Genomic DNA, 11769 nt, shown 5'->3' with positions numbered 1-11769 from the left:
ACATGAATTATATATATATTTTTCTTTTCTTCTGGTCACATCTTCCTGCTATATCTTTAAGATTACTTCTTGTTGTTCTGATGCCTCATATTCATATTAAGAATATGAGAAGAACCTGTTGAATCCTGGGGGATTTGCGCTTATGAGGCGGATAAATCCTTAAGGACAGTGTGCTTACACGCCTCAGGTTTATTTAACTGTTTATTATTTTGTAGGTTTAATACAAGAAAAGAGGATTGGAATATGTAGGTGACCAAATTCAAGAACACTGTCAAGGTACTATTACTCTACTCATCTCCATTAGAATTCTGCATAATTGAATCCTTATAAAAAATTTTAGGTGCAATTATTCCTTAATTATGCTTCTCTACTGCAATCACACCCTCATACGCCTAATGCATGCCAGAGCCTTGTTTGAAATCTTGGTCTCTCCTTTAATTTTCATAAAGTTGTGTTCCAAAACATCTTGTTCATCTTATAAAATTCCATGTTTTTCAGCCCAAACCTTAGCTGAGAATTTATAGCCAAGCAAAATCTAGCAGACATTTTAAACTTGTTTTCTATTGTTTCCTATAATTCTGAATTTGATATATTCAATCAATTAATAGTTTATAATCCAAATTTACAAATAATTATAACTTGAGTTTTTTTTTTACACTAATAATCAATTGAATTATATCAAATTCAAAATTATACGATGATAAAAAATAAATAAAGTTTAATAAAAGATTGTGTCCAACCAAAAAAAAAAAGTGAATTAGATATTTTCAATCTATTATTAGTGCAAAAAGATGATTTAAATAAAAGGTGACTGAAACTTGTAAAAGAAAAAAAAGATGATTTGACATAACTTCATCAAAAAAATTTAATAAAAACAATTAGGTTGACACCCTTGATCATTAATAAATCAAACGCTCCATATCCGGCACGTGTCTAATCTTTTTTTGATTAAAAAATTTAAAATTATAAAATAGTCAACATTAGAGGTTGACCCGCTTATCTCGCAAACCAGATCTGAAGCCTGATTCATCCAACGGCCGAAATTTCTCCAAACACATGAACCTTTCCCGCTCTAAACACAGCAAATCCGAACCCCTCATCATCTTGATTCTTGAACCATAACAAAAAAACCCTAATAAAAAAACGTGTTTCAGAGTCACTGAACCGAACCCATTCCTCGCCGGAGCTGCATCATCAGGTTCATCCTTCACCGAACCATTTCTTTATCCAATTCAATGTAGTTTCAATCATTGTAGAGTTTCGTATCGAGTTACCAGATTTTCAGATTTTCATTATATTATGCTTAATTTCATCAATGCTGAATATGATTCCGAAATTTTCAACAAGATTCTTCATCTATGATGTTATTTTTAGTCATGCAGTTAGTTAGTTGTTGAGTTTTCTGTTTAGTTAGTTTTCCTTTTTTCTATATATGCATGCAACAATAATTGCGGCATTATGCAGCTACCAAGGTTTTAAATAACTGGGTTGTGTTGTGGTCGCGTTCCGGCCGCGTAAAGTAAAGGCTTTCGCGATTTCAGTCTCCTTACCAAGGTTTTAAATAACGGTCGCGGTCGCATAACGGTTTTTGCGATTTCGGTCTGTATCGGTACAGACACTGCTTGTGATTGTTGCGGTCTGAAATAATCAATTTTTTCTTTATCATAAAATAGGTGAATAATGACATCGGTACTTTTTTTATACCGTTTTTGTAGCGGTCGTTTTTGCAGTATCGGAACGTTTTTCAAAACTTGCTTCTTACTCTGTTTTTGCTTAGAAATAAAGTTAATGAATAATTTAAAATGTTATTCACATGGATATTCAGTAAGCCTTTTTAAAGCATGTTGCATGTTTATTTATGTTGACATTTTTTTATCTATTGAAGCTTGAAGCAGAACTATTTTTAACCTCCATTAATCATGAATCAAGATGCTGCTCAAGAAAACAGTAACGTGAATTCGATTCCCAAGAAATCGATTCCACCCTACATGAAGGCACTTTCTGGCTCGCTTGGTGGGATTATGGAGGCTGCTTGTCTCCAACCCATTGATGTGATCAAGACCAGACTGCAGCTTGATAGGTCAGGGCAATACAAGGGAATTCTTCATTGTGGGAGTACGATTGCACGATCTGAGGGGGTACGGGCTTTGTGGAAGGGTTTGACACCTTTTGCCACACATTTGACATTGAAGTATACACTTCGAATGGGTTCAAATGCATTGCTTCAGTCTGCGTTTAAGGATTCTGAGACGGGGAAGATCAGTAATCATGGGCGGTTTCTTTCTGGGTTTGGCGCTGGGGTGCTTGAGGCTGTTGTGATTGTTACGCCATTTGAGGTTTGAGAATTTTTGTGTGTATTTAATTACTGATTTTTCAAGAGCATTTAGCTTATTATTAAATTAAATTTGAATTAAACAATCAAGAATGAATAATCCATGAAGAGAAATGCATACATATGCAAATTGCCATGATGCTGATTTCATATAAAATAAATTGGTAGTTATTTAAGCTGAAATTATGATGTGGATGAACAGTGATGATTGTCTGGATAGGAAGTGGTGATGTACTTGCAAAACGCTATGAAACCATACCATGCGTCCTTAGTGTTGTTTTTATAGTTAGGGTGGTAGGATATCGATAGGACCTGATAAGGCTATGTGGAATCTGTTTCCTTTATGGAGATAAGTTCTGCTTGTCTTTTGTGACTCAGTAGTAATCAAAATTATTGCGGTTATTGTGGGAAGGTAGAGAGTCTCTAATATGAAAATCTGCGTTGTCGATGGCGGATAGCCAAAAATCTTCCATATCTGCCGTAAAACTCCATGGCGCATTTATCCTGACAAATTGGCCATGGTGGTTGTCTAAAAATCCGCCACTGCACTCTGCCATTACGCCCCCATGGGTAATATTTGACAACACTGATAAAAATGATAAGGATTATCCTCAATATAGGCAAAGAGTGATGACATTCACATTTAATGGGGTTTCAGTCTGCAATGCTAGGCCTTGACTAGGAAACCAAGCCAGGATACTAGTATTTGACATTTGTTGCATTTCTCAGTTATGGTATTAGATGGGGAAATTAAAGAAATAATAATCAAAGAAATCACACTCTACCCTTTTATTTATATCAACTCTGATAGTTTTAGTTGTATAACAATTCTGAATTCCGGTTTGACTAATCAATGAGTGTAAAATATTTTTGGGATCGTTTCTAATTTTGAGGAAACGAGTCTTGGAGTGAACAGTAGTAACATTTCTGAATTACGGTTTGACTAATCAAGGAGTGTAAAATATTTTTGGGATCGTTTTTAATTTTGGGGAAATGAGTTTTTGAGTGAACAGTAGTAATTGGTGTCAAGATGTTAGGATATAATTTAGAAATTGAACACGATAGGGAAACGGAAATTTGGCTGCTGATGCACCGTCTAAAGTTGTTGCTGGGAGATACAATTGGTGATAGGCCACTCAGGGTAATCCTACAGGTTCTCACAATAGATCCTAATGCTCATCCAGGTTTTTCCTTTTCTAAGCTGTGTTTATAGCAGAAGGGAAGAGTGGTGATGTCATCTCAATCCTCATTAGTTACTTCTTAGCTAGCTGAATTTCATTCTTCTCCATGGGGTGGGCAGTTTCATTCTAAGGGGCGGCAGTCTCCGCATTAAACCATGTACATATAATAGCTCTTTTAATTCAGTTTGCAGTTTATCTCGAGTGTTGCAACTATGATTAAAAGCTTCTTATTTTTTAGTTGTCCAAGTGATTGCAACTAATGGCTAATAAGCATATAACATCAGACACATCCCTTCATAGTTTGTCCTTGGCGTGTGGAATTACAAGCTTGTATTGAATACCCTGTGTTCTTCTGCAGGTGGTGAAGATAAGATTGCAACAGCAGAAAGGGCTAAGCCACGAGCTTTTAAAATATAGAGGTCCTGTGCATTGTGCAGGAATGATCATAAAGGAAGAAGGTTTCCGTGGGCTTTGGGCTGGCGTTACTCCTACCATAATGCGCAACGGGACAAATCAATCTGTCATGTTTACTGCGAAAAATTCCTTTGATGTGCTTTTATGGAAGAAAAATGAAGGCGATGGTAAAGTTCTTCTACCATGGCAGTCAATGATCTCAGGATTCCTTGCAGGTACGGCAGGTCCTATTTGCACCGGTCCTTTTGATGTAGTGAAAACAAGGTTGATGGCTCAGGTTAAAGTGGGAGGTGAAGTAAAGTATAAGGGTATGATCCATGCCATCAGAACAATACATGCAGAGGAAGGACTTGTTGCCTTATGGAAAGGTTTGTTACCTCGGCTCATGAGGATTCCACCTGGACAAGCCATTATGTGGGCTGTGGCTGATCAAGTAATTGGTCTGTATGAGAGGAGATATCTTCAAACTTCATAATTTTAGGGTTGTTTTTCCTCTCTTTACATTACTAATGATTTCTCCATAATAGACAAATTCCATTGCAAGCATATAAAAATAATCATTTTAGCCTCAAGTCAACCCACATAGTGGAATAAGGCTAGGCGGCTGTTGTTGTTGTTGTTGTAGCCTCTAGTCAATATTTGTTTATTTTTCTCTTGGATTTTATTTGTTGATCTAAACACTAAAGGGTCATACAAAAGCTTCATTCCTTGGGGAATTTTAGCTTAGAGAAGTGTTAATAGTAATTGCAAAACTACTAGCAAAGCCCTTTAGGTCTTTTTTTGGCTATATGTTGAGATCTAAAGTAATGTGAGATGCTTTAGTTTTAAGGCTGCGGTTTTATGCACTTGTTGAGTTTGACTCTGAAGTTTGTTTGTTTGTATTTTCTTGAAATGAGTGTGTTAATTTTTTATTTGGTTGGAGGTTGTTATTAAACCGAAGACTATTTTGAATCAGTTTGTGTTTATAGGTTATGTTTTGAACCAATTCTAGACTTTAAATGTTTTTGAATCAGTTTTAGATTTAACGGTTTGTTAATGGATTACTTTTGAATCCTTTTTTAATGTGGATTGGTCTGATCTGAAGCTGTTAGAGTTGGCTTGACCAAATATAATTTTGCTGATTCAAAGATTATATGATTTTGAATTTCTTGAGTTCTTTTTTTTCTTTTCTTTTTATAGAGTTAATAATCATATGCTACATAGCCTTCACAATGTGTATATATAATCTATTCTAAATAGTTTGAACTTTACTCAAACTCAACCAATAAAAAGTCTTCAACTATTAGTTCAATGATATGGGTTAAATTATATTTTAAGGAGCCTTAAGTAGAAAGTCTTGCAAGTTCAATGATATGGGTTAAAGTATAATTCAAAGAGCATTAAGTAGAAAGTCCGGGTTTGTCCGCATTTCACATTGATAGATTGTCCAAATGTTGAATATACAAAGACAATTTCTTTATAGACCCCCCGAGGTGGAGTCCTTCTTGAAAACCCTAAAATATTCCTAAATTTCGGAGATGTATCTACGAAATCATTTTTTTTCTTCACATTTTCAATTATTTCGTTATTTCGGAGATGCATCTCCAAAATAACCCGTTTTTGGATGTTTTTCGAAAATGCATTTTCGAAAACAAATACCTTTCATGACCATGGTTCTTCTTCTCTGAAAATACACCCCCTTTCTCCCTCACGACCTCTGTTCATCGTATCTCTCTCTTCAGAGCTTCAAAACTCTTTCTACAAGCTCCAGTTCAACTACTTTCAAAGTGCATATCCGAAATCACTTTTATTCATAAAAATATCCAAATTATACAGACATTTATGGAACTTCACCGCGAGTTCCTAAGGAAGGGATCTATAAAAAAATTGTCATATATAAATGTGTTTGCATAACTTTGAGGATTTAACTTTACCGCCTCCAAGTTGAATCTACTATTTCTATTTTTTATTAATTCTTAAATTGCCCATAAATAATTTTGGGTGGCAAAAACAAAGTTTTCTATAAACTTTTTAAAATTTTCAATAGCTCATTTGTAACAAAGATATCGTCCAACTAGACAAACATTTGTATATTAACAAAATTATTTTGGAAAGCACGTTAGTGCTTTGAGCTTCGTTCCACTAACCAATTTTTATAACGACATGCTTCACAATTCTTTAAAAGAGAACACAGAAATCAGAGTACACATTGTTTCTCTTTCTTTGAGCCATTCCATTGAACATGTCAAAAAATTGCTCACAATCAATCACAACCAGGGATACAAAACAAGATACAAAGTCCCCATTCCAATAATAAATACGGTAAACGAGCTACCAAACTGTGCATCCTTCTTTCAAATAGAATAGCTTCTTTAACTATGCCATATACAGATACATTTTAAAACCACCAAAGGATTTTGAGGTTCTCTCTTTACAACAAAGTTACAAAATCACGAGTCATAGAAAGAAGCCTTAAATATAGCCTTTCAACCTGGGATCAAGCTTCATTGAAAGAAGCCTTACGTATAGCCTTTCAACCTGGGATCGGGCTTTTCTCATTTTCTTGACAATTTAGACCAAAAGTACACTATAGTAAAACAGATTAACGCAAAAACAACCACATGAACAATATGGTTTGAACCACTTTGGATAATGCTCTTGTTCAATCTTCTGAAATTATTCTTCACTCCAGCTTGAGCTTTTATCATTGTCATTTGCTGTATCAAAATAGATAAAACTATAATGTTAACAAGACAGTTGGACAATTACGGGCTAAATAGTAGATAAATTAATCAACCACTACTACTTAACATAATATAAAAATCAATTTTACTCTATTTTATAAATGACAGTATTATAGCAGCGCCACGAATGAGGTGGTGGTGTTCCTTTATCCAAACTCTTAAGACACTTAACACAACAGCAAGTTGATCCTAGTTGTCTAATTAAGAAATTATTCCTGTCACAACATTCAGCTTTCAAATTCTAAGGACATCAACATTTCAAGAATAAATCTATTTTCCTGAATATGCAACAGGTGTAATCATTTTTTTCCACTACAAAAAACACGCCTATGAGCCAACAAACAATAACAAAACAAGCGATTGTTCAAGAAATTATATACCAGTTGTTCAAGAAAATCTTTCTGATACTTCATTTCTGTCCCTATCTCCTCAGCAACCTGTGCCAGAAATATTTGATTTAGCATGATAACTAACAAAGCATAGAAGAAAAAGAAAAAGGGAGAGGAAATAAGTTTAGAAACATAACATGATTTCATCAAACTAGTTTCAATAACAGGAATTGTTAAGATCTGATAGGAGTCCAAACAGAATATTAAGGAATTAATGGATAAAATACTGAATAAAGGGAAAATAATGGAGAATGTATCAGTATGATATTTTTGGAAATGGAAAATACAATTTGTGGAATAACATCCACACTGCCTAGAGCTATGCACCTACAGAGAAGGATACTCTTAAGTCTTAACCCTCACGTCAACTACAGATATGAACAGAGCAATCTTGACAAGGCCGGATCAATTCTTATCTTTTAACTAACTAGAGGGGTTAAGTTAAGGCTAACCAACTTCTAGAAGCAAAAATTAGCAGGACATAGTTTAATAAGTTAAGCTGTATAACCGAAGAATCCATAACTAGTAGTAGTTGAAAATTTAACTTAACTTTCCATAAGTTACCACAACATCAAGCATATATGCTGCAAATTCGCAATTATAAATATTCTAATTCTACCAAATATTATTTTCTGGAATGTGGAAAGGAAAAAGCCAGATAGCATACATAAATCCATGATACAACAAGCATATTCATATTGTTCTCTCCGTTGACAATTTTTTTGAGGACATGAAAACACATATATAACATATTTCTTCTCAAACAATAAAGTAACCCAAAAGTTTAGATAATTATATCCCAAGTTCCAACTTCAAAAGCATTAAGATTCCGCCCATTTCTTTTGCAGTACTTAGAAAAAAACAAAACCGACACCAACACTTTTGATTACATTTAATCAATTTATTTTTTCAAATTATTAATGGCGTCAATGTGTCAATGTCGGTGTCGTGTTTATGGCGAAAAAAGATATCCCCTGCACAAAACCTTGTTTGTTCTACAGAATCTTTGGAACCAAAATGAAGAAGGTTTTTCATTGATCAAGGTTATCTCAAATCAGTTCCAATTATAATCAAATGTAAATAAAAATCAACATCATTTCAAAATTGCATATATACGCAACACAGCATCAACTACGAAGTGAAAAGGAGGTTGAAAACCCTAAAATAGCGGAAACTTACATGTTTCAACCTTCTAACTTGGTTATGAAGACCGGTGAGTTCATCGTCCAAGTCCATGGGATCAATCCGCAATTGGATCTCTTCGGATGCAGCACCGGGTCGGGTGCTAAGTCCATCTCTGCAATCAAACACATACACAATTCAATATATATACCACGAATTTCGAGGGATAGAGATAGAGATGGAGAGGGAGATACCTTGATCGGAAAGGGACGGCGCCGCCGTAAGAAGAACCAGCTCTAAGAGAATTTGCGGCCATAATTGGAAGAAAGAAAACCCTAATTGTGATGAGATGAGGATCGATTGTTGTACGGAGTGGTAGTTGAGTAATTGAGTAATATATGAGAAAGAAACTTTACAGAAAGAATTTGGGGAAGAAGGAAAGTTCGTCGATTTGGGATTTCACACGTTTCTTACCTTTTCAATTTTTTTAAAAACCCATAAATTGATTTTTTTTTTCTTTTTTTCTTTTTCAATATTAATTACTTTTAGTCAATGTTTTAAAATTGAAAAGGAGGTTGAACCAGCACATGTTTAATTTTTTTAAGAGCAAAAATAAGATTAAATTATAGAAAAGTTAAGACAACACATAAGACATTCCTAAACCATACAAATTACATTCAACTTATAATTCAACATATATAGTAAAGAATGTCACTACCCCTTGAAAAGATAATGAGCCGACCTAAATTCTAGTAAGCATATTCTTAACTAAAATTTTTATTTTATCATAAACTTAGTCGGGAATATATTTATTAGAATTTAGATCGTTTTATTATCTTTTGAGGTAGTGACATTTTTTTTGTTATATAAGTTGAATGAGAAGTGATTGACTACCTTTCAATTTGCATGTTTTTGAAACTTTGAGTCTATATCTCTCTTAATTATTTTTTCTCTCTCATCTAATTTTTTTTATAATCATTCATTTAACTTCTAATTTTTTTTTATAATCATTCATTTAACTTCTAATATATACTAAAGGCACCAAAAAGTATCAATAGTAAAGGTAGTTGATCCTGAGCCACATAACATACTATTCCAATCTCTACACCCTAAAGCATCGACAATTAATATAAACAGAAAGACACATAACGCTTGCTGAATAAAATACATAACAAATATGAAAATTGTCTAAAAATTTACTCATTATAAACCCTTTCAGACACGATGTGCAAATTGAATTCGGTCAAACTCCATATGCGCTTTGATGGAAGAAAACCATCTCTTATTGTATATCCACCAAGAATCACATCAGATAATCTAGAGAAACAACTACAACTCTTAGCAAACTTGTTGTAATTAAAACTCAGAGACTTCATAACAAACATCCCCAAGATGTCTTAAAATCACACAGGGAAAAAAAATAGGCAGCCTTGCCTAGAACCACATTCCATGCCTGCTAAAATCAATACAACTATAAACCAATCGAAAAACAAAACAACCCTATAACAAACTGGATAAGGAAAATGTTGTTAGCTTAAAGACCATGCTCAACCAACAAAGCTGAGATTGATACCGTCCTCAAGAACCACATATTCTAAGCTCGAAGCAACTCGCAGTTGGAAAACATTGGCTTCTCAAATCAAAACAACCACAAGACTCATCTGCTTCCAACACATGAAAGATTAGGCCAAACTATTGCACCCTGTTTCCAATACGAACCCGAAACGCACAGATGAACTCGGAACGACTAGGCACTCCAAAACTAAACAAAACCAGTTTAGTATCTATGCTCAAGCACTACTTAATTTACTGCACCAATCTGCATAATGATCATTGCAACAACTCATATGCTGAACATAAGCCACACCTGAACTCCACTCCTGGTCACTTGACAGAGAAAAAATCTTGGATTTATGTACCATTGTAATAAAACAACAATTAAGGAATTTAGATTTAAGCTAAACCAATTCCACAATATTCTTTGAACTGATTCAAAACATTTGTTCAACATAAATAGTCTTATTATTAAATATATTGTTGTTTCTTGCTTTCTAGCTGCTCCAAATGCAGGCAAACCACATCATTATGACTTTGTTAACGAAACTTCTTCTGCTGCTAATGAGAGCTTCAAATTGATCTAGGTGATCCAATCAATCTTTTGGTAGCACCGCAAGCAAGCAAAACCACACGATAACATGAAACTAAATACCTGCAAAAAAGTAGGACACCAAAAAAAGGTGAGAAACTAATTCTTCAACACCGAACCCGCCAACATATTGGATATTTGCCTAACCAATGACACCTCTCATAACTTTTAAGAATTTGTCAAAATTATACAATATGGATGTGGCATGGTGAAGGAGATTAAAAAACAAAAGGTGACGTCACAAAGACATGAAGTTGATGTAGATATTGATGATCGAATACAAGATATAATTTGTGATATTGGAGAATATTCTTTTAGGAAATCTCATTTTTATGATACTTTATGTAATGATAAGGATAAACCTTTATATAAGGGATGCACAAGTTCTACACGATTGTCTACGGTGTTAAAATTGTTTAATCTTAAGGCAAAAAATGATGACGAATAAAAGTTTCACATAATTGCTTGGGTTACTGAAACAAATGCTTCCACAAAATAACAATTTGCCATATCTTAGCTATGAGGCCAAGAAGATTGTATGTCCAATTTGTTTGGTGTATATAACAATACATGCATGTGGCAATGACTGTAATTATACAAGAAAGAGTATAAAAATTGAATCAATGCTTGAAATGTGGTGAGTCGGGCTACAAGGTAAAGGACAACAATGATGATGACGATGACGATGACCATGTTAGCAAGAAGTGCCATCATGCCAAAGTTTTATGATACCTGCCAATGATTTAATGTTCAAGAGATCGTTTGCTAATGTGAATGACGCAAAGAATATTGGATGACATGCATATGAAAGAAAATGTGATGGAAAAATTATCCATGTAACTTATTCTTTGTAATGGAAGAAATTTGATTCGTTGTTTCTGGATTTTGGCCATGGACCAAGAAACTTTAGGCTTGGACTTGACATTGATGGAATGAACCCCTTTGATAATTTGAGTACTAACCATACTTCGTGGCCTATTCTTCACACGATTTACAACCCATCTCCTTGGTTGTGCATGAAACGCAAATATATATCTATGATAATTTCGGGACCGAAACAAGCTGGAAATGACATAGATGTTTATCTAAGTCCATTAATTGAAGATTTAAGAGTTTTGTGGGAGGAATGCGTTGATGTTAATGATAAATATTTAGGTGAAAAGTGTAACACCCGAGGCCGAAGAAGGCGAGGGGTGGTTGCACCGCATGGAACACCTGAGGCCAATGGGGGCTAGGGTGGTCGCCAAATCGGAATGAGAGGAATCCTGATGCGGTGCAGGTATGGGACTGCATGGTTGAAGGAAAGCTTATAAGGATTGATGGGTACTACCTATACCAACAAGATGCATCTTCTTTTCGGGAGCCCGTTCAATAAGAACTCCACAGTTAAGCGTGCTTGACTTGGAGTAGTATTGGGATGGGTGACCTTCTGGGAAGTTTCCCGGAAAGCGTGCGAGTGAGG

The 11769-nt window shown here is 34.6% G+C and overlaps 2 protein-coding genes across 3 annotated transcripts; one reads left to right on the top strand and one right to left on the bottom strand.

Moving 5' to 3' along the window:
- The first annotated feature begins 255 nt into the window (after positions 1–255).
- LOC131620654 (mitochondrial succinate-fumarate transporter 1) lies at positions 256–4844 on the top strand. 2 transcript variants are annotated; one of them, XM_058891788.1, is made up of 3 exons: positions 256–276; positions 1886–2336; positions 3872–4844. In XM_058891788.1, the coding sequence occupies exons 2-3, from the start codon at positions 1920–1922 to the stop codon at positions 4400–4402; spliced, it is 948 nt and encodes a 315-aa protein (XP_058747771.1). In that variant the 5' UTR covers positions 256–276; positions 1886–1919; the 3' UTR covers positions 4403–4844. The 2 variants fall into 2 exon arrangements, with proteins under 2 accessions (XP_058747771.1, XP_058747770.1); XM_058891787.1 differs by lacking the exon at positions 256–276 and adding an exon at positions 1048–1198.
- Positions 4845–6186: 1342 nt separating this feature from the next.
- LOC131617324 (bet1-like protein At4g14600) lies at positions 6187–8650 on the bottom strand. Its single transcript, XM_058888632.1, has 4 exons — positions 8416–8650; positions 8219–8336; positions 7031–7087; positions 6187–6623 (listed from the first exon to the last, which is right to left on the bottom strand). Exons 1-4 carry the CDS (start codon positions 8475–8477, stop codon positions 6462–6464), a joined length of 399 nt encoding a protein of 132 aa, XP_058744615.1. The 5' UTR covers positions 8478–8650; the 3' UTR covers positions 6187–6461.
- Positions 8651–11769: the final 3119 nt, after the last annotated feature.

This window comes from Vicia villosa, linkage group LG7 (genome assembly GCF_029867415.1).
Source record: "Vicia villosa cultivar HV-30 ecotype Madison, WI linkage group LG7, Vvil1.0, whole genome shotgun sequence".
Classification (NCBI taxonomy): Eukaryota; Viridiplantae; Streptophyta; class Magnoliopsida; order Fabales; family Fabaceae; genus Vicia; species Vicia villosa.
The sequence above is the reverse complement of the archived record's forward strand: the minus strand, read 5'-3'. Positions and strand labels throughout refer to the sequence as shown.

What these genes read in the sequence shown, in the direction of transcription:
- LOC131620654 (XM_058891788.1), top strand. Translation starts at nt 1,920, where the DNA reads ATGAATCAAGATGCTGCTCAAGAAAACAGTAACGTGAATTCGATTCCC. An exon ending in TGATTGTTACGCCATTTGAG is followed by an intron (nt 2,337 to 3,871) that starts GTTTGAGAATTT and finishes GTTCTTCTGCAG; the next exon opens with GTGGTGAAGATAAGATTGCA.
- LOC131617324 (XM_058888632.1), bottom strand. Translation starts at nt 8,477, where the DNA reads ATGGCCGCAAATTCTCTTAGAGCTGGTTCTTCTTACGGCGGCGCCGTC. An exon ending in GCCGTCCCTTTCCGATCAAG is followed by an intron (nt 8,337 to 8,415) that starts GTATCTCCCTCT and finishes GTTTGATTGCAG; the next exon opens with AGATGGACTTAGCACCCGAC. An exon ending in AAGATTTTCTTGAACAACTG is followed by an intron (nt 6,624 to 7,030) that starts GTATATAATTTC and finishes ATTTTGATACAG; the next exon opens with CAAATGACAATGATAAAAGC.